Source organism: Balaenoptera physalus (assembly GCF_965194825.1).
Source record: "Balaenoptera physalus genome assembly, chromosome: 2".
NCBI classification, from domain to species: Eukaryota; Metazoa; Chordata; class Mammalia; order Artiodactyla; family Balaenopteridae; genus Balaenoptera; species Balaenoptera physalus.
In genome coordinates this window covers 2,764,790-2,785,042 of record NC_138883.1, presented here as the reverse complement: position 1 = coordinate 2,785,042, position 20,253 = coordinate 2,764,790, and the positions used below count along the sequence as shown (strand labels likewise).

Below are 20,253 nucleotides of genomic sequence, written 5' to 3'. Positions count from 1 at the left end.
TCCTGCCGGCTCTGGCTGCCCGCACCGCACCCCAGGCCCTGACCAGGGGCTAACAAGGCCGGGACACGTCCAGCGAGCCTCCGCCGGCTGAAGGCCGGCAGCTCCCCTCACGGGCCGGGCTCCTGGTCCCAGCGCCTTCGCTGTTCTGCCAGCTTGCTGAAGCCAGCAACGAGGCAGCCACAAGACTGTACCTTTAGGTAATTAAGGAAAAACCGAACTCCCACCTCCCGCCCCCACGACCCCATCCCCGCCAGCTTGAAACCAACGTGTGCCCTGTGGCTGCCTACTTACTCCTCGTCCCTCTGGCCTTCGGGCGTCATGACGCAGCCCACCTGCTATTCCCTATATCGAGTGGGCAGAATTTGAGGTTTAGGGTCTTTAGAAAGTGCTCAGCCAGCAGGCCCAGCAGGAAGTGCCCCCCGTGGAGTGCGGACTCCAGGGCCTCGCGCCCAGTGCTGTCATCCACGCAGAAGGACACCTAACTGAGCCGGTTAAGCAACAACTGTTCTCCAGAACAGCTCCTACCCCTCGGAACAATATCTGTCCCAAGAGGAACTCTGACCTGGACATCAGAACTGGGTATTTTCTGGTCACTGGAAACCTTTAGCTTGTTTTCATCACCGTGTAAGTTTATACATCATCATGAAGAACATCTTGTAAAACGTAAAACAGTGCAGGTCCTGTCTTCCCTTGGCCTCGCCTTCCCCCAGGGAGGCCAGCCGTCTCTGTCGGGCTCCCGGGCTGAGGGGCCCCCGCAGGGCCCGTGGGAGAGGAGGCCAAGCCCACTCCAACGGGCCCGGGGTGTGGCAGTGGGACCGCCCTGCCCCCCGCAGCAAGCTGCGGAGCCCGCCTCTCCCGACTACTCAGCTGAGGGAGCTAGAGGACAAACCAAGGCAAATAGGACACATGCTGACCGGCGATGCGACAGCGGCAACGGGGTATGGCAACAGAAAACATATACATACTACAGGCAACGGGCGCCGCAGGCCACATGAGCTCCTGCGTGCGTGACCTCCGACCTTGTGGGTCCACGTACAGTCCCATGTGGCTGAAGCAAAGCAGGTACTCCTCACTTTTGAGCTCCACAGCACAAAGGGCATCAAAAGACTGTTGTGAGAGGAACGTAAGCGAGGGGTCATTGGGATTTACCAGGTTTAGAGCCTGCCCATCTCCCTGGGTGCTCAACAGAGAGAACCCGGAAGGGTAGCCAACACAGAGCCTGTCCTTGACCACGGCCATCCACTGTACATTGCCAGGGGCCACAAGCTCGCTGAACTTCCTGTGGAAAGGCTTAGTTCTCTGGATCTCATAGCAAAGGACCAGCCGCTTCACCGCCACGAACAGGCAGGTGGGGCTGCTCTTCTTCAGCGTCCCGGTCGCCATGAGCTGGCAGCCTTTTGTCTCCGGAAGCTTGATGTCCACGCTGCTCTCCACGCCGTCGAAGGAGGACCATGGACACAGGTGGACGTGGTGGTTCCGGCCGCAGAGGAGGACGGCGACTCTCTCTCTGGGGGCAAGCTCGATCTGGTACACTTTCTTGTAGTCGGCCACGCGGACGATCACTGCAGGACGGGCGCGACAGCGTGAGGCCAGGGCCTCCACTCGCGCCCCACCCAGAGCGCCCCCTCCTCGTCATCTCACACACTCCCCTGGCGCCAGGGCCCTGGCTGGGAGGGGCCGAGGGCAGTGAGGCCCTGCGTGGGGAGGTCTGGACGCCCTGCCAGCTCATCCCCGAACCCAGGAACCACGGTTGGAAAACAAAAAAACCTCACTGGATCCTTGGAGAAACTCGCTGAAGGCTCCCACCCGCTCACTGGGCCCCCAGACCAACCCAGGACCCTCAATACCCTAACTGGGGCAGGGCCTCCACGCGGGCTCTGAGCGAGAGCCGGGGGTCTGGACCCCGAGGAACAAACAGCCCGCGGCAGCAGCCACCATCCCAAGGCCACGTGTGTTCACCCTTCTTCCACTGTGTCGGGACCCCAGGCTCGTCAGGAAGGGGCCACCGCCACCTCGGGGCAACTCCCTATTCCTTGGGGGAGGCACCCAGAGCTGGGCCCAGGGCGGTGAAGCGGGGAGACTTGGGGGTACTTTTGCTTTTTCTTCTGGGAAGAATGAAAGGTCAAAATTTGAAGCAAAGGAAGGAGAGTTTTGGTAAGGCCTCGGTGCACCCAGGAATTAAGGAAGCATTTCTCCTCCTGGGAAGCTCTCCCTGCCCCGACTCCCTGCTCAGTCCTCTCCCTGAAGGGCCTAATATACACGGCAGTCAGCTCACCACCAGCCCTCGAGGCTGGTCTCTGCGTTTCACTGGACCCGCCCACTGCCTTCGGGGCTGGGGGACACGAGGCAGAAAGTTACTGGCCATCTGTCCTATCTGTGGTGCGTCCTTCTCCTCAGCCGCTGGCCTTTCCCTTTCTTTACAAAGCTCTCTGACGCGGTGACTTACTCCTCTCACCCAGGGAATCCATCTTAACCCGACACGTTGCCACCACCGACCCCGCGCGCGTGGCGCTAAGCAGGCAGCCCGAGCGCCCGGCTCACTCACCGTCCCGGGTCACCTCTATGACGTAGAGCCCTTCTTCGAGGCCGACGGCGATCCTGTCCCCGTCTGCGAACAACGTAAAGCGGTCAGTACCGGCGCGCGGGCCGTCTGCTTCCAAAGCGGCGGGGAAACTACCAGCTCAAACGGGCCACACCGCTGAGCCCGCACGCGGCCGGGACGTGGAGAAACGCACCCAGGATGGCGGCCGTGAGGACGGCCTTGATGAGGGGCAGCGAGCTGTCGTAGGCCTCCTGCGGGACGTGCACCACCAGGTTCCTCAGGCGGTTCTTGTGCAGGATGGCCTGCAGGCCTTCCAGGATCCCCACCCACTTCCTCTTCTCGTTCTCATTTTCCGTCAGAATGAGCAGCGAGCTGGTCTTAGAAGGTGTACCTAAGAGAGAGGCCGTCACCTTCACGACGGAAAACAAAACAGACAGAGAAGAGCCGTAAGACAACCGGACACACCGAACCGACGCCACGCGGCCTGCAGGGGTGAGGGCGGGGGCTGCTGCCGGAGAGCTCGCCTCCGTGGGCGGGCCGCCGGGGTCCTGGTCCAGCCACCCGCGGGCCGCGACAGCCCGGCTCTCACACGGCGCCCGCAGCCCGGCCTCGCCAGAGCTCAGGTGACTCGGCTCTGGCCAGAACTGCAGTTCACTGTTCACTCGAGAGCTGCCTTCTTGAAGGCTCTGATCACAGCTGAGAAACACACTCTCAGAACACGTCAAGGGACAACAGGATCTCAAACAAACAACTTCCCTGTGGGCGCTCCCCAAACACTTACCAGGGCACGGGACAGCCTTAGTTGCTACAAATCATCCTTTAGGCACACAATGATGGGAATTTTCTGTATTGTATACAGAGACAGTTTCTGAAGAGATGTGATTTAACAGAAAGTGATCCATAGACTTGGTTTTGTGGTCAACCAAATTTCTCTGTACTTATAAAAATTCCCAGTGGAGGGGGATCCACAATCTTCCAGAAGCTTCCTGACGCCACAGCATCTAACACTAGCTCAGCAGGGGGCACTCCGACTCAGCCAACAAGACCGCTGATAAGCAATGTCTACTGATTTTTCCCCGGCTTTGCTCCAGTTAATGGCCAACAAGTCCTCAGGAGGGAGGCTGAAGGGTCCGTTTCATCTATAGCCAACCGCGAGTCGGCCTCCAGCACCTAGTGCACTGGACTGGAGCAGCCGGGACACAGACCGAGGAGGGAGGACGGAGTGGGAGGGCCTGACGCTGGGGAGACAGGGCTCTGCCGTGTGCAGAGAGGGTCTGTTACCCAGTACGGGGAGGGGGACGGGGGACACAGGACACATCGACAGGTGTGAAGGAATCTGGAGAAATGGAAGGTCCGCCCTGGATGTGCGCGAGCCCCTTGCTACAGGACAAGGAAATGCTCACAACAGTCCTTTTATTTTAACCACATGGATTTTTTCTTTTTTTTTTTGGCCGCACCACGTGGCATTCGGGATCTTAGTTCCCCAACCAGGGATTGAACCCGTGCCCCCTGCAGGGGAACTGCGGAGTCTTAACCACTGGACCGCCAGGGAAGTCCCCCTACGGACGTTTTATTGTTAATGAAACGTCTCTAAAAAACTGGAAAGAAAACATACCCTGAATATACACGGAATATCTCGGCGTGAAGCGTGTATGACGTCTGAAGCCAGGACTGAGCTCACAGAGAACTCTTCATCTCTGGTAAGAAATAACACACTCAGAATATCGGAAAAGAGACACACACACAGGACCCTGTCCTCCACCCTTTAGGAACATTATGAGAAAGGATACTTTGGGGACTATTTTCTAGAATACAAGGGAGGCTCCTTGCCTCCACCAGGATAAGAAAACGCTTATAATGACAAAGCCAACAAACAAAAGACGAGAATCTTGCATGCGTTTCAATGATTAGGGATGACTGAGAATAAAACCACCTTCCTGAGTCACACTGTTCTATACTGTGCCAGACTGTTCCACAAGTACAAACATACCACATCTTTGCTTTGGCCTGTACCTGGCTATAAACGGGAATAAAATGTGCCGAGATAACCATGGAATCACCTCCAGTTCGCTCTAAACCCTGGGCTACGAGCAGCGCTACGCCTCGGGACACCTGCCAGTGGTCTCGTCACTGCTGGGCCAGGGGCACACCTGTGTGCAGCGAGGGGTGAGCAAGATCACCCGGGGACGTTTCCAAATCACAGGTGCCCAGCTGTTCACCCCTGCCCCACGGGTCCCCCGAATACCAATGCCGGAGAATGAAGCTCCAGGCCAGGCCCTAGCCCCGGACAGGTGCCATACTGTGTGGCGCTGGGGGTGGTGACAGAGGGACGGGCGCTCCACCTCGTGAGGAGAGGACGTGGCAGCAGCAACAACAGCCCCGCCCGCCAGGCTCTGAGCTAAGCACACCCTGTCTATTCACTTGCTTCATCTTCCCAACAACCCTCGTACCTCATGACGTTGCTATTATGTCCATTTCAGAGAGTTAACCACAGAGAAGGTGGGGAGGGAAGGGTGCTGTGCCTTTTTGTATGTTGATGGCAGGAAGGCATCTGACTAGAGATGGAAGCCCTAAGAGACGGTGCCACTCAGCAAACGCTGTGGCCACATGAAGACAAGGGTTCACGAAGACAAGAGCACAGACTACCTCAGGCTGTGCAGTGTGTCTCTGGGATCTTTTCTACTTGTTCTTGGGTATGTATTTTTCTTATTAGATGCCTATTTGGCAAATCTTTCAGGGCAAAAACATTCACAGCAGGAAAGTTTCTAGCAGGCACCTGTTTTTGGAGCTGCCCAATAATTAAGGGCGTGAAGGTAGAAATGGGGTTAAAGGCTACCAAGCAACAAACTCTCATTCTCAGATATGTAAGTCAAGTAAACCTCCTAGAACGAGGATAGACTGCGCCACACCGACCTGAGGTCCAGGACTTGGCTGGCCACGACGCCAGGCTGGGTGGACCTGCCCTCGGGCAGATCGTACAGAAAGAGCTTGCAGTCACAGACGACCGCGTAGGCCCGCTGCCACCCCTTCTTCACCCCGCTCGGCTTGGGGACCTGCGGATCAAAGTAACCATGTTCCTCTGGGCCAGGGGTGCCGGCCGCAACAGGTCCGGGCAGCGGGAAGTGGCGGTGGCAGGCCCGGGAGACTTCCTGGAGGCGGCTGCTGTGCGGTGGTGCCCTCCTAGCTGCTGCACGGCCAGTCCAGGCCGGCGGCAGAGCTGTGTCTGGGCCCAGGATGACTCGGGCAGTGCTGGGGAGGGGCTCTGCCCACGACAGAAGGTGACGCAGGGGACAGTGCAGACAGCTCAACGAATGGGTGCGTTCACAGCAGACGTGGAGCATCGTGGAATGCTGGGCCGGGCACAGCGCCTTCAAATGGCACTTGGCTTTGAAACCTTAAGCGCATCAGCCCAGGAGGTGGGGACGAGAGGCCCCGGCTGATGCTGTGTTTCTGGGGGGGTCCTCAGGACCCCAGGAGGGGAGGGCTCCCAGGACCGGCACGTGGGTCGCTTCATGCAGCAAAGGGACCGATTTCCAGGGCAGCTGGGCATGGCTGTGGGTCACCAGGCTGGGTTGCCTGCCTGGGCAGGCAGCGGGGGGGACGTCCTACCTTCACGTAGCCCTTGTAGGCCGTTCCTATGCCTCTCTGCACGTCCACACCAAGAGGCCGCTTGGACTGCTCGGGGGGTATGGGGCACACCTGGGGCGCGCTGTCCTTGCAAGACGCGTGGCAGGCGAGCGAGCACCCTGCGAAAGCACAGGGCAGCCTGTCAGACCTGCGCCCAGAGCCGCCGCCGCCTCGGACGTGCGTGGCACCCCAGGAAGGAACCCGCCTTCAGAGCACTTCCCACCAACGCTCAGGCTAGGCTGGCATCGAGCAACTTTCCCACACGCTCGCTAGCACTCGCTGGGGGGCTGGCGCCTGTGCTCGGGGGCTCCGGCCCCAGGCTCGTCCCGCTTCTCACCGCGGGACCTCGGCTGGCCACGCATGACCGCCCAGCCCCAGCCCAGGGCGAGAGCACAACGCAGAGGCCGAAGATGCTCACAGTGACCCGCCAGCAGGAGAGAGACCAGACCGTGGTGCTCATCTCTAAATGACCTGACAGTGGAAGATCGTAGAGTTCTTCTTACTCTCTGCTCTTCCTCATCTTGGAGAATGGACGTGGACGGGACGTGGATGCTACGTTTTGTAACAAACAAGGACCAACAGACACCCTGGTCGCCCCAGAGCAGCGCGCTGTCCACTGCAGCATGATCTCAACTCAGAGACCTGCACCGAGCTCTTGTAAAACCAGAGAAGGAGCATGTGCCCTGGGCCCCTCACGGCTAGGCGGCCCTTGGCCTCGCCGGCCTTCGCCGTGACTCCCACGCCCGGCCCCTCTCGGCTCGCAGGCCGCACTCACCCTCGCAGGCATAGCCCTGGCGGATCAGCCCCACCATCAGGGAGGTGCAGTGGCTGCACTGCGTGGGGCTGGAGAAGGACTTGATGCTGAACTGGTGCGCTTTCGGCTGCAGGAAGAAGGTCAAGGTGGTGAGACACGGGCGGTGGGGACCGGGGACATGCCTGCTTGTAACCAAGCGTTCCAACAACTGGAGCGCGCCCTGGAAAAGCTGAGCCACACGCTTTCTCCACGACGTGCGCGGTTCCCGGCGTGACCCCACGCACGGGGCCTGAGCCAGAAAATGAGGCCACACGCGCGGCCTTCAGTGAAGACCCTCGCTGCCCACACCAGCGAGGCTGGTCGGGCTGGGGCGCCACGGTGACCCAAGCCCCTTGGCTGCCAGAGGCTCTGGGGCTGGCCTGGGCCATGTTCTGGAGTGGGCTGCCACCCGCAGCAGCTTGTTCCTCCCAGCAGGAGTCTGGAAAGACGCAGTGCTCCTTGTCGGGAGAACAGACACAGGACGCCACGGACAATGGAGTGAGAAGCCCAGCCAGCGTCTGTGAAGCCTAACACGGCAAATGAAAGGATTCCTTTCAGGGGCCCGTGAAGACGCAGAACCGTGTGCAGGAAGCAAGGGAGTGACCAACACAAAATCCAGAGAGCGGTCTGACCCCTGACTCCACGAGAATCGTACTCCAAAAGCTAAGCCGTTAGCTGGTCTCAAACAAAATCAAGCCCCCTGTCTCTAGCTGGCATGGCTGCCTGTGACTGAAGGCTTAAAAAAGACCGTGTCTACATTAAAGAAAAGAAAACATCTAGTACGTAAGGCCAGACACCTGCTAAGCTTGAAACCAGGGCCTTGTCACACCTCGAAGCCATGACCTACGCTGAACCCGTGCGTACTGACGGCACAGCTCTTCAAGATACATTTACGAAAAAGACAAGTTACGAAGCTGCACACTGAGCAGAATTCCATTCACGCTGAGGAAGAAGTGCCTCCCATAGACCACGTGGTTCTCTGAGGCTCAAAGTGCAGCCAGATGAATGGGAACAAATGTGGAGAAGGGACTTAATGGACACTGAGCACAGAGTGGTTACCAGGGGACGAGGAAACGCGGTCTGGGGGTGAAGACAGAGGGCCGGGGAGGTTAGACTCTGAAATCAGCCCATTAAAATGCATTCATGTCTCATTGGTTTAATCAAGAAAACACAGGGGGCTTCAGCTGGTGGCGCCGCGGTTAAGAGTCCGCCTGCCAGGCTTCCCTGGTGGCGCAGTGGTTAGGAATCCGCCTGCCAATGCAGGGGACACGGGTTCAAGCCCTGGTCCGGGAGGATCCCACATGCCGCGGAGCAACTAAGCCCGTGCGCCACAACTACTGCGCCTGTGCTCTAGTGCCCGAGAACCACAACTACTGAGCCCATATGCTACAACTACTGAAGCCCACGTGCCTAGAGCCCGTGCTCCGCAACAAGAGAAGCCACCGCAATAAGAAGCCCGCGCACCACAACGAAGAGTAGCCTCCGCTCCCGCAACTAGAGAAAGCCCACATGAAGCAACGCAGACCCAACACAGCCAAAAAAAAAAAAAAAAAAAAAAGACATATAATAAAGTTGGCAGGGTTAATTTAATAAAAGGTACTGGAACAACCAACTAGTCATTTATAATAAAATAAATATGGATTCCTAATTCCTTCCTCAATCCCAAATAAGCTCCAGATGGATCAAAGATTTAAACATAAAAATTAACCATGAGTCTGGGGGCTTCCCTGGTGGCGCAGTGGTTAAGAATCTGCCTGCCAATGTAGGGGACATGGGTTCGAGCCCTGGTCCGGGAAGATCCCACATGCTGCGGAGCAACTAAGCCCATGCGCCACAACTACTGAGCCTGCGCTCTAGAGCCCGCGAGCCACAACTACTGAGCCCGCGTGTCACGACTACTGAAGCCCGTGAACGTAGAGCCCATGCTCTGCAACGAGAAGCCACCACAATGCGAAGCCCGCGCACTGCAAGGAAGAGCAGCCCCCGCTCGCTGCAACTAGAGAGAAGCCCGCGCGCAGCAACGAAGACCCAACGCAGCCAAAAATAAACAAATTAATTAATTAAATATATTAAAAAGAAAAAAAGAAGTATAGAAAACACACGGTCCTGATGCTTTCTGGATTACACACTACTCAGAACAAAACATTACCGTGTATGTGAAAATACTAAGTTCATCTTATTTACACAAAAGTTGTCTAAATCTGAGAAGGTCCCCCGGGGAAGAGCAAGGTCCCTCCTACCTTTGGTCCCGTCAGAGCGAGGGTCTGTGTGGTGGGCAGCGGCACGGTGGGTGGCCTCTGAGGGGCCCGAGCCACGTCCTGGGGGACAAGAGTAGACAGGTGAGCACTGTCATAGCTCAGCACGCCTCTTACACAGCAGAACTGATTAATAATGAACAGTCCTGCATTTTAATTTACTACATTGTTGAGACACCTGTCAAAGCAGCCCTCATCTGGCTGATGCACTGACAGTAATTCTCAAACACAAGCCGGGCTTGGAGTGACAAGCTGTGAGGCACCAGGGCAGCTTCTGTTCGAGGGCCCGTGAGGCGCGTGGATGTGGGAGCAGGGGGCAGACCCCAGGGCTCTCGGGGCGTCAACAGGGCAATACTCTCACCTCCTGCTGTTCTGTGCTTGCGGCCACAGAGACTGGTGGGGACGCCTCTGGCTTTGGAGCTTGTGTTTCTTGCTCACTCGTTGAGCTGGTCTGTGAAAACAAAGGCAGAGAAATAGTGTGGGAATAACAGAGCTTATTCTGCAGAATTCAGACTCTAACTACATGTTCTTTATTTAAAAAGTGCATTTCATTGGGGACCTAAGGTCCCAGCACCGGTCCTTAGTCCTGGTACGTCCCGCCACGGACCCCACCTCACTCACAGCTGTCCTACCTTCTCTGCGGCCTCTGCCCCCGGCGTTCTAAGGCTGGGGTGGCGACCGCGTGGGAGGGTGGCCTCGGACAAGTCACGACGATCGCCAAAGGCCTCACCCTCCAACTGCAGCCCGGACCCCCCCATCCTCCGGCCCCAGCCATTTAAGGGCAGGAACGGGAGCTGCCAACCCTCTGAGGTCACTCAGCAGTGATTTTACTCTGCACCCAGGAGCCCTAAGATCAAGTAGCCACGTGCTCCATAACCTCAACTCAGGGATTGAGAAAAAATACTAACGTCAAAAAAGGTCTATGGACCTGTGACCAGAAGTAGGAATTTCCCTGGAAGCTTTATGACACAGGGAAGCAATGTTCTGTTCTGATAACTCAAGATTCCCAATTTACTTCCACAATTTGAAGCTCAAGCTGCATTCTAAAACCACCTAAAAATGACTTCACATTCATGAGTGTTCCTGATTCTAACGTTTCCTCATCACCAGCAATTACGATTCACACAGATGCACATACACAGTTTACAAAGCTTCATAAATGTGACACAGAAGTAGCTGGGTAGGTGCCTACAAGAGCAGTATACAGCTGTTATCTTGTGTTCCGAATCGAAATCCCATTGAACCAAATCAGAGAAACACTTTCCAATGGCTGGAATTAATTAGGCTGCTGTCTAAGGAGCCAAATTCAGATGGGAAGGCAGCACATACACAAAAAACACATGCACAACTGTGTACTCCAATATTTGAATTTGTAAGCAAACTCACAAGGGAAAGGCTAGATCAATTAGCTACAAATATAAGCAAGTTTCTCCCATAAATATGTTAAATGAGTTACAGTTCCATCTTTAGATAAATGAAGGGCAAAAGAACATTAAGTAATTTAATTTTAGCCGTGTAACAGCCCCACTAGTTTCATTTAGTTGGTTAATTAATCAAAAGGATGCAAATGAAGGAGGAGGAGAGGTGCACATCCAGTGCCGCTGTGCTGACGTGAGTGAGGGTGCGGGGAGCGGGGAGCGGCGCCGGCAGTGACTTCCTTCTTCCCAAGAGGCTGGCAGACAGGATGAGGAGGAGGAGACAGAGTCCTCGGTTGCGACAGACGAGAGGAACAAAACCATCATTCCCACCCAATAAAAACTTGCGTGAAAATACACTGATTCACTCATTGCGGCAAACATTTCTAGTATAAACAGCAAGCTTAATATGGGGAAAGCGGAAGAGAAGCTTCAATCAGACATTTCTCATGTCTGGAAACCCTCCTAGCACACTCAGACTCTGACCAAGGATTTTCTTCTTTCCATCAGGAAATGTCCTTCCTACTTAAATCACAGGCTAGTGAGGGACTAAAGCATGAAAATGGCAGGAGTGCTGGCTACACAGGATAAGGTTCAGAGATCATAACCTCCGCCGCCACTGAAACCGCTCCGCCGGCCGCCCACGGAGATGGAAGGCCCGAGCCAGAAACCACCTGCCACCACATGGATTGCTACTCTGTCCACTAGTTTTACAGAAAAGCCACTGCTGTCCTGCCCGCCACCCCCCTCCCTGCATTGGCAGGCAGATTCACAACCCCTGCGCCACCAGGGAAGCCCCAAAAAACACTCTTGGGGGCTTCTCTGGTGGCGCAGTGGTTGAGAATCTGCCTGCCAATGCAGGGCACACGGGTTCGAGCCCTGGTCTGGGAAGATCCCACATGCCGCGGAGCAACTGGGCCCGTGAGCCACAACTACTGAGCCTGCACGTCTGGAGCCTGTGCTCCGCAACAAGAGAGGCCGCGATAGTGAGAGGCCCGCGCACCGCGATGAAGAGTGGCCCCCGCTCGCCGCAACTGGAGAAAGCCCTCAGACAGAAACGAAGACCCAACACAGCCATGAATAAATAAATAAATAAATAACAATAAGATGTCACTGGTTTAAAAAAAAAAAAACCCTCTTGACAGGTGAATGTAAACAGGTGTGTGCCCAGAATGGTGGGGGCAACAGATCCGCCTGGATTTTCTAACAACTGATCTAGGCAAGGATCACGGTCGTCCGCTAACCCACGGTGACCGCTGACTGCTCCCGGGGCCCTTCCCAGGGCGGGGCCTGGCAGACACCACCTCCACCGAAGGGTCAAGAAGCTTAGCGTCCCCAGCGCTGAGCAAACGGGCCTCCGCTCACGGGGAGAACACACCACCTCCCGCGTAGAGTTCACATCAAGACGTTCAGCCCACATCTAATCAAGAGGAAGAGTGGAGGGCCTTCTACAAGACAACTGGTCTGGACGCTACAAAAATATCAATGCTATAAAAAACAAAGTGTGGGGGTGGGGGAGACAGCGGCATGGCTCCAGATTAAAGGAGACCAAAGAGACACGAGCTCTGGCTCCTGAGCAGGAGGGAAGGCAGCTGTGCGCTGCGGCATCAGTGCAAACCGTCCCCGCGCGGTGACGGCACTGTGGATACGCAGGGGAACGTCTTCAACTCAGGAAAGTAACGCTGGAGTATTGAGTGTATTAGGGGTCATGATGCCTGCAACCCACGCTCAAATAGCTCCGGGGAAAAAGGGCCCTGTGCGTGTGGAGGGAGAGGGGGAGAAAGCAAGTGCAGCAACAGGCCAGGTGAGAGATACATATGTTCACTGTACTATTCTTTCAACTTTCCTGCAGGTTTAAAATTTTCTAATAAAAAGTTAGAAAACAAAAGCAACAGCAAACACATCAGAAGTCCCATTAATGAGATTTCCCTTCACTAGTTTCCCGTTGCGGCTTGCTTCAAGGGGCTGCTGGGAAGGGCCCATCCCTGCAGTTTTGCAGAGACCGTCCTGCCTCCACGGAGTGATGTGAAGAATGCGCCACGGAAGAGGAGGGAAGCGGGATCCACTCAGACCAGCAGCCGCTCCCCAAGCTGGAGGGGCTGCTCTGGGTTCCTCCTGCGCGGGTCGGGTCTCCCTGAGCAGAGGCGATGAACTCTAGCACCAGGACCGCAACAGGGGCCCGGGCCGGACTGTTCTTCCAAGCCACCCACCTCCGCCCCGGCGAGGCTACACCGTACTGAAACGGGAACACGACCGGCTCATTCTTTAGCGTGAGAACTTGTGGTTTAAAAACTGCCTGAAATATTCAGCACACAGGCAGAGGCCGGTGTGGACTTCCTCCCGGAAGATGCCAAGCACTCTCTTAACCCTCCACCTAACTTGAGGGGCCTCTCTGTGAACGTTTCAAACACCCTAACTGCTTCCAACCGTACATGTTTAGCCCCTGGTCAACTGCAGGGTCGGCACAGCTGAGCTAAACTGCCAGGGGCCAATGTACTGTGGGTTTGCGGCCCCGTAGGTAGTCAAATCACAGTAAGCAATGTCTAACTTGTCATCAATTCATCTGTCACTTTAAAAAAATAATTACTTACTCTAAACGTCAGATCGTGCGCAAGAGGTGCAGTGTTGAAGTACTCAAAAATAGAATCCTGAAAATCTGGAAGTTTGAGTCCTGTAAGAACAAAACGAGACTAGTCAAGGTAAAAAATTTAAGACGCAAATACTCAGTATCATCGAGGTATCAATTCTCTGTCAGTTAAATGATAAATCTGAGAGAGTAACCGAGGAAGACTATCCGGAAATCTCTAAAAATGAGGGGGTGGGTGGGGGGAGGAGACCTACCAGATACTAAAGCAGATTCATTAAAGCCTCTCTAATTAGAATCAGGGGGTCTCGCCCATGGACGATGAGCAGGGCAGAAAATCCAGGAACAGCCCCCAGGGCCCTTGGTAATTAAATCTCATCTATGATCAGACTCACATCTGAAATCAGTAGCGAGGGGAACTTTTTAATAACTGGCACTGCACAACTAACTAGCCACAGGAAAAAGATAAAACGGGGTCCGCCCCTCAAACTGTACATCATAGTAAATTCCAGATAGGTCAGTAATCTAAATGTTAAAAGTGAGACTATGCAAGCGTCAAAAGAAGACATGGGTGAGTTACTTGGGCAACTGGGGACGTGGGGGTATTGCCCTGTGACTCAAAAAAGGGAAAAAACTGATAAATTTGACACACAAAAATTTAAAAAAACAACAAAAACACCTTACACTTGGCAAAACAAAAAAACACAACAACAGCAAAAAACCATCATAAACAAAGACAAAAGACAAACTAGGAAAAATATTTGCAACTTCTGTCAAACAAAAGGTTCTAGTCCTCAATACATAAAAAGCTTCTAAAAATTAAGAAAAAGCCACAACTTGAATTTTAAAAAATGGGCAGAAAACACAGATACATAAGTCACCAGAATAAGAAATACAAATAGCCCTCCAACATATGGAAAGATGTACAATCTTGCTCATAATAAGAAAAAATGCAAATGTGGTGCTACTTCTCACCCATTCAGAGTAAGATCACACTTTGTGGGCGAGGCTCTGGGGCAGGGACTCTCGCCTGCACTGCGGTGGAGACACAAGTGCACAAGCATCGGAGCAGAATCCAGCACTGTCGAGGCTAAGTGTATGCACGCTTGACCTCTGACTGGCAATCCCACTTCTGGAAATCTATCCCCAAAATGCACGGACAGAAATAGGAAACGCTATATGCACACAGCTACTCACTGCAGCACTCTGTGATAGCAAGAGACCAGAACAGCCCAACACCCAGCAGGGTGCTGTGCTGTGCTGGGCGAAGGGTCCGGGACCAGCTGAGGGCTGTGGCCTCGCCCGAGCACAGAACAGAGCAGGGCAGGCCTTTGTGAAGTCATGGGGGACACAACTGTCTAATTATACAGGTACAGGTATTTGCTTTACATTTTCAAGGTGAAACAAAGGAAGAATAAACCAAAAACTGTGGCTACCTTTGGAGAAGGCATCCTTGAACAAACTCTACTTCAGAATTTGGACTTTGGAATTATGCTAAGTGCTTTCTTTATGTAACTAAAAACTATTAAACCTAAAAGAAATGAAATCTAAAATAAAACCATTTCATTAAAAAAGGTTTATATTTAAATAATTCAGGGGCTTCTCTGGGTGGCGCAGTGGTTAAGAATCCACCTGCCAATGCAGGGAACACAGGTTCGAGCCCTGGTCTGGGAAGATTCCACATGCCGTGGAGCAACTAAGCCCGTGCGCCACATCTACTGAGCCTGCGCTCTAGAGCCCGCGAGCCACAACTACTGAAGCCCGCGTGCCTAGAACCCATGCTCTGCAACAGTGAGAAGCCACTGCGATGAGAAGCCCACACACTGCAATGAAGAGTAGCCCCCACTCTCAGCAACTAGAGAAAAGCCTGCGCACAGCAACGAAGACCCAATGCAGCCAAAAATAAATTAAAAAAAAAGAAAATTCAGACACGTTGATTCTAATTTACCAGTATCTGCTCTAAACTTTTCTTCCATCTTCTTCTTCAAAATTTCCATTTCTTCTAATAATTCTCTATTCTTGGCTTCGGAATCCTTTAGTTTGCTAAAATAAAAAATAAACAGCTTTAAGTGCCCAGAGCCCAAGTCATCTCTGTGCTGGCTCAGAGAGTGTCAAGATGTTGGGGGTGGGGTGGGGGGAGGGAGGGTGTTTAACCCAGGTGCCTGGGAAAGCGGCAGGGCAGGCACGACAAGTTCCCCTGTTCATACACTTCAAAACTGCAGACTCTCATGCTCTCATTTTTTCCTGAAAACACTAATAAGCACAGCCCCCAGGAGGTGAAGTGCTCACGCATACCCGTGCACCCAGGTCTAACTGAACACCGAATAAGCGCCAGCCCCCCCGGTGGCCCAAGGCCCCGCAGGCACCTTTCAAAGGAGAGATTCATGTCCTTGACCTTCCTCAGCTCCTCCTGGACGAGCTGTTTGGCCCGGATCTCCGCCTCTAGAGCTGACTGCAGTTCCAGGCGTGCAGACATGTCCAGCTTCTGACTACGGCGAACTTTCCAAAGGGGATCCTGTAGAGATCGGTTCAAATATTAAAAATACATTCTTAAGGTATTTACTTGTTTAACAAAATTAATGCTAACAAATAAGTACTTCATCTTCTTTGAATCTTAAGCTTTTATTATATTTAAGTATCAACTCTCAGATGTTATTAAAGTCCATGGGATCCAATTTTAGTTTTGTGACTTCTTTCTTAGAGGTCTTCTAAAGAATAAAATTTACAGGTTTTTTTTTTTAAGAATAAAACTGATCCTATAGTGTAATTTCTACATGGCTCCACTACATTCTTTTACAAATTTAAGTTACAGTCTAGGATCACAGTTATCTTATTTTTCCTACGTCTTGAAACATTTTGCTATTTCATCATCTTAGTAACTATGTCCTTACTCATCAATTATTCCTACCTATGATAAAAGACTAAAATAATAACAGAAAGGAGGAATGATGGAATGACCTAGAAGGTTGAAGTCATAGTGAAATAAACCAGCTTGAGGACAGCATTCTTCCATTTTCTTATTGAGCTACCTGATGTATCTCACCAACTTTCAAGAGCATAAGAGAAATCTGGAGAGATTATCTTGTAGACTTTTTTTTAGGCTTTCACTGAATACGGTTAAGAATTTTTCATTTTTCCTCCATAACAAGAAAGAGAGAAAACGGAGTGAGAGAGATGGTTCACAATTAGTGGACAATCAGAGAGGGTACGGAGGAGCAGAGCAGGGCTCCATCTAGCGGTGACAGCGGGACCGATAAGCTGAGAGAAGGCTCAGGGGACCACATCCTAGAGGAACTTTCTCAAGAATGGATAAGTGAACAGACAACACACTTCTAAGGACAATACACTTCTAAGGACATTCTCATCCAGTTAGGCCTTCAACACGAAGAACTATCCACACTGTATTTTGCAACAAGAATCTCAACGGGGGCTTCCCTGGTGGTGCAGCGGTTAAGAATCTGCCTGCCAATGCAGGGGACACGGGTTCAATCCCTGGTCCGGGAAGATCCCACATGCCGTGGAGCAACTAAGCCCGTGCGCCACAATTACTGAGCCTGTGCTCTAGAGCCCGCGAGCCACAACTACTGGAGCCCACGTGCCACAACTACTGAAGCCTGCACGCCTAGAGCCCATGCTCTGCCACGAGAAGCCACCACACCACAACGAAGAGTAGCCCCCACTCGCCCCAACTAGAGAAAGCCCGCGCACAGCAACGAAGACCCAACGCAGACAAAAATTAATAAATAAATTTAAAAAAAATAAAAAAAAGAATCTCAACAATCCCATTTTGCTAAAAGGACATATTCTTTCATCTTTTATGAGGTTTGTGCACAAACTTTATTTAATGCAGTTTATAAATGCCAGTGTACTTGTAAACATGACTGGAAGAAAAGAAAAAAATAGAAACAAAAAAACTTACTGCTCATTCTATTTGGTGTTTATAAATGTAAAAATGAAAATGTTTTCCAATTGTGGAGCAAAGAACACAGCGGTATTTTTTCCTTCAATAAAATTATGAGCTGTCCATGTTTTCAAAAGTATTGTGTTCTGGACTTCCCTGGTGGTGCAGTGGTTAAGAATCCACCTGCTGATGCAGGGGACACTGGTTCGAGCCCTGGTCCGGGAAGATCCCACAGGTCGCAGAACAACTAAGCCCGTGTGCCACAACTACTAAGCCTGCGCTCTAGAGCCACAACTACTGAAGCCCGAGCGCCTAGAGCCCATGCTCCACAAGAGAAGCCATCGTAATGAAAAGTCCGCGCACTGTAACCAAGAGTGGCCCCCGCTCGCCGCAACTAGAGAAAGCCCGTGCGCAGCAACGAAGACCCAACACAGCCAAAAATAAATATATAAAAACAAAACAAAAAATGTATTGTGTTTTGGTGATGGAAGCGCAAGAAGAGCGAGAGGTCAAGGATGAGCTGGAACCTATCAGAGACGGACTCCTGAGGTTCGGCATCTACAAGCCGCACGTGCTCCAGGCCCTGTGGGACAGGGGCCAGCAGTTCAGTCCACCCGAAAGTACTGGCCCCCCCACCTTGATAAATATACCTTCAAACCAGTTAAACATGGAATAAAACTGTGCGTTCACTAAGTTTAATTCTAGCCAGAATCCTAATGAAGTTGTTCCTCTTCACCTTTACTCTTACTCTGTATATTATTCACAAAGTAACTCACACATGCGTATTTTAACAACGGTAAATGGTGGAGGAGAGAAGGGGGTGCGAGCTGCTGCATGGGGACCAGCACCACCAGCCCAGCGCTCAAGAGTCACACAGACTGCTGGACAGACGGACAGATCTACACACTAATAAAGCAAACCTCCTTGACGGCGGAATCCCGTCCTGCTAATAAGTTAAGACTGTGCACAGAGCCTGCTACTCAACAGTGATTTGCTAAATGAATGAATGGTATCAAAGTAATCTGTGATCTCCTGATGCCTGACAAGATGCTAGCCACACAGAAACCTCCCACGTCACTGAATTACCTGCACATTCACATCTGGAGCCACTGATGACCCCCCAGCAACACAAGTGCGCATTTCAGACCCAGACCTACCAGTGTCCTTGACCCCAGGCTGGAGCTCCTCAGCGTCTCGAGCTCTTCAGTCATCTTCGAAGCCAGGGCCTGAAGATAGCCCCGGGCATCCTTCTCGTCGCTGACCCTGGAGGGGGACGGCCATCCCGTGAGCGAGAGGTGCCCACCACCCCTCCTCAGGACACGGCGGCCCAATGCCATGTCACCCCCCGTCACCCATGACGAGCCCACACCCCGTTAGGGGAGGCCAGTCCCAGCTCGCTCTCTGGGGCTCCTGGGCCTTCGTGCAGCCGTGCTTCCCAGAAGCTCTGCCTCTGTTTCAGCCAGGACACGCGGGGCGGCCCAGCGCGACCCACACCCTCAGGGACTTGGTGGTGCTGTTTCTCCACCTTCAGTCCAATGTCATGATCACTGGACAGAAATGCTGCCCCCAGACGGTACCGATTTGGGGGAAACAGGCGAGATCTGTAGGGTTAGACCTCAGAGACACAGCGTGAGGTGTGAAGGAGGAGGTGGCAGCTGGGGAAGCCACGACGGGGGCGCCAGCTGGGCCGCAGCGCGGGGCTTGCCGTGCACGTACCACTGGATGATTTCCGCGATCTGGGCTTCCCAGTGGGCAACCGACTCCTTCTTGGCTGCCAGATCCTGCAGTTCATCCTCCAGCTGTCTGTTCTGAGCTGTGAGTTTATCCACAAAGGAACAAAGCTGAAATTAAACAATTGTAACACACAACTCGTTACTGGGCATCCTTAGCGTTATGAAAACTACAAGTTCTTTTGAATTTTGAAAGTTTTCTTTAATCCTTATGAGAGTTTCCCAAACGAATTTTCCAATGTGGACTTTCTGATCATATCTAACTTAAGTCACGTTTCAATATGAATCTTAACATCAAAGTGATTAGAGCTATTGGTTTCAGGTAATTAGCAGCTTGTAACCAAATGAAGACATCCCACTTAAAAGATCAAACATATTATTTCATTTAAAAATTAAAATACTTAAAATACCAAACTTCTAAGACTCAAGATTGAAAAAACTACAGCATCCGCAAAGTGACAGTTCAGATCCTTTAAATCACCTTTTCGTTTTCAGCAGTTAATTTCTTGTTTTCCTCAAGCAGCATCGCCCTTTCTCGTTCATACTTGTCTTTGACTGTGCCCACGGCCTCCTCCATCTCACTGTGCCTGAGAAGGCGGGAGAGGTTTTAGGGGTTCCTGACTTTGCCAACGCTCCTCCCCGGGCCCGGCTCAGCCCGAGGCCTCCACGCCGCGGGGCTGTGCGGACTCACCGCTCGCGTTTGGACTTCTCTAACTTGTCCTTCAGCACCAGGACCTCCTTCTGCAGGGCCAGCTGCTGGCTTTCAGAGTCGTGCACCTCCTTCTTCACATTCTTCACCTCCAGCACGTGGGAGGCCTCGCGTCTCACCAATTCCTCTTCATAAAACAGGACCTTCTTCTCAAGCTCAGATTTTATCTTGGAAATCTCTTGCTGATGTTCTAAGGTGGCACCTGGCCCACGGCCTCCTTGCTTCATCTGAAGATAAAGGTTGGAATAAATTACAAATCTCTGTGCCCTCCTCGAGGCTCAGGCATCACCCCAACCGCAGCAGACACTTGCAAGCACTTCTTCCTCTGCCCTGCCAAAGGACACTGATCCTTCTAACAGCTGCAGGGCAGGCTTTGGGGCGGGGAGTGGCGTCTGTCCTGGGAGGGGTGAGCCCGGATCTGCCTGGGACCCAGAGGCCCCGTCTCACACTCTGACACGAATGGTCCTCAAGGTCTCCTCACGCTGTCCGTTCATTCACGCAACAGTATTCTCTGGAGGGCTGACCGTGTGCCAGGCACCCTCCTGCTAACAGGGTCACACGGGGTGGTGACGTGGGAAGTGAGCCATCAGGCTAGGAAGGTCTTCATCACGGGGGAGGTGGGGGCTCAGCCAGGGCAGAGGCACTGAGAGAGGGAGGTGGGGGGACAAGCTGCAAGTGTCTGAAGAACAGGAGGAAT

General features: G+C 52.8%; 1 protein-coding gene across 4 annotated transcripts in view; it reads right to left on the bottom strand.

Moving 5' to 3' along the window:
* CDC42BPB (CDC42 binding protein kinase beta) overlaps positions 1–20,253 on the bottom strand; it is a 112,415-nt gene that overhangs the window by 11,188 nt on the left and 80,974 nt on the right. For 3 of the 4 annotated variants that reach the window (XM_082450970.1, XM_082450971.1, XM_082450972.1), the window contains 16 exons: positions 19,539–19,783; positions 19,329–19,434; positions 18,834–18,958; positions 18,275–18,380; positions 15,583–15,731; positions 15,165–15,259; positions 13,224–13,303; positions 9,579–9,668; positions 9,203–9,280; positions 6,945–7,050; positions 6,152–6,288; positions 5,456–5,595; positions 4,158–4,239; positions 2,736–2,952; positions 2,546–2,608; positions 966–1,562 (listed from right to left, as the gene is read on the bottom strand). In XM_082450970.1, coding sequence (XP_082307096.1) covers positions 966–1,562; positions 2,546–2,608; positions 2,736–2,952; positions 4,158–4,239; positions 5,456–5,595; positions 6,152–6,288; positions 6,945–7,050; positions 9,203–9,280; positions 9,579–9,668; positions 13,224–13,303; positions 15,165–15,259; positions 15,583–15,731; positions 18,275–18,380; positions 18,834–18,958; positions 19,329–19,434; positions 19,539–19,783 — 2,416 coding nt within the window. The remainder of the gene's footprint in view (positions 1–965; positions 1,563–2,545; positions 2,609–2,735; positions 2,953–4,157; positions 4,240–5,455; positions 5,596–6,151; positions 6,289–6,944; positions 7,051–9,202; positions 9,281–9,578; positions 9,669–13,223; positions 13,304–15,164; positions 15,260–15,582; positions 15,732–18,274; positions 18,381–18,833; positions 18,959–19,328; positions 19,435–19,538; positions 19,784–20,253) is intronic. The other variant, XR_014260910.1, reaches the window with a different exon arrangement.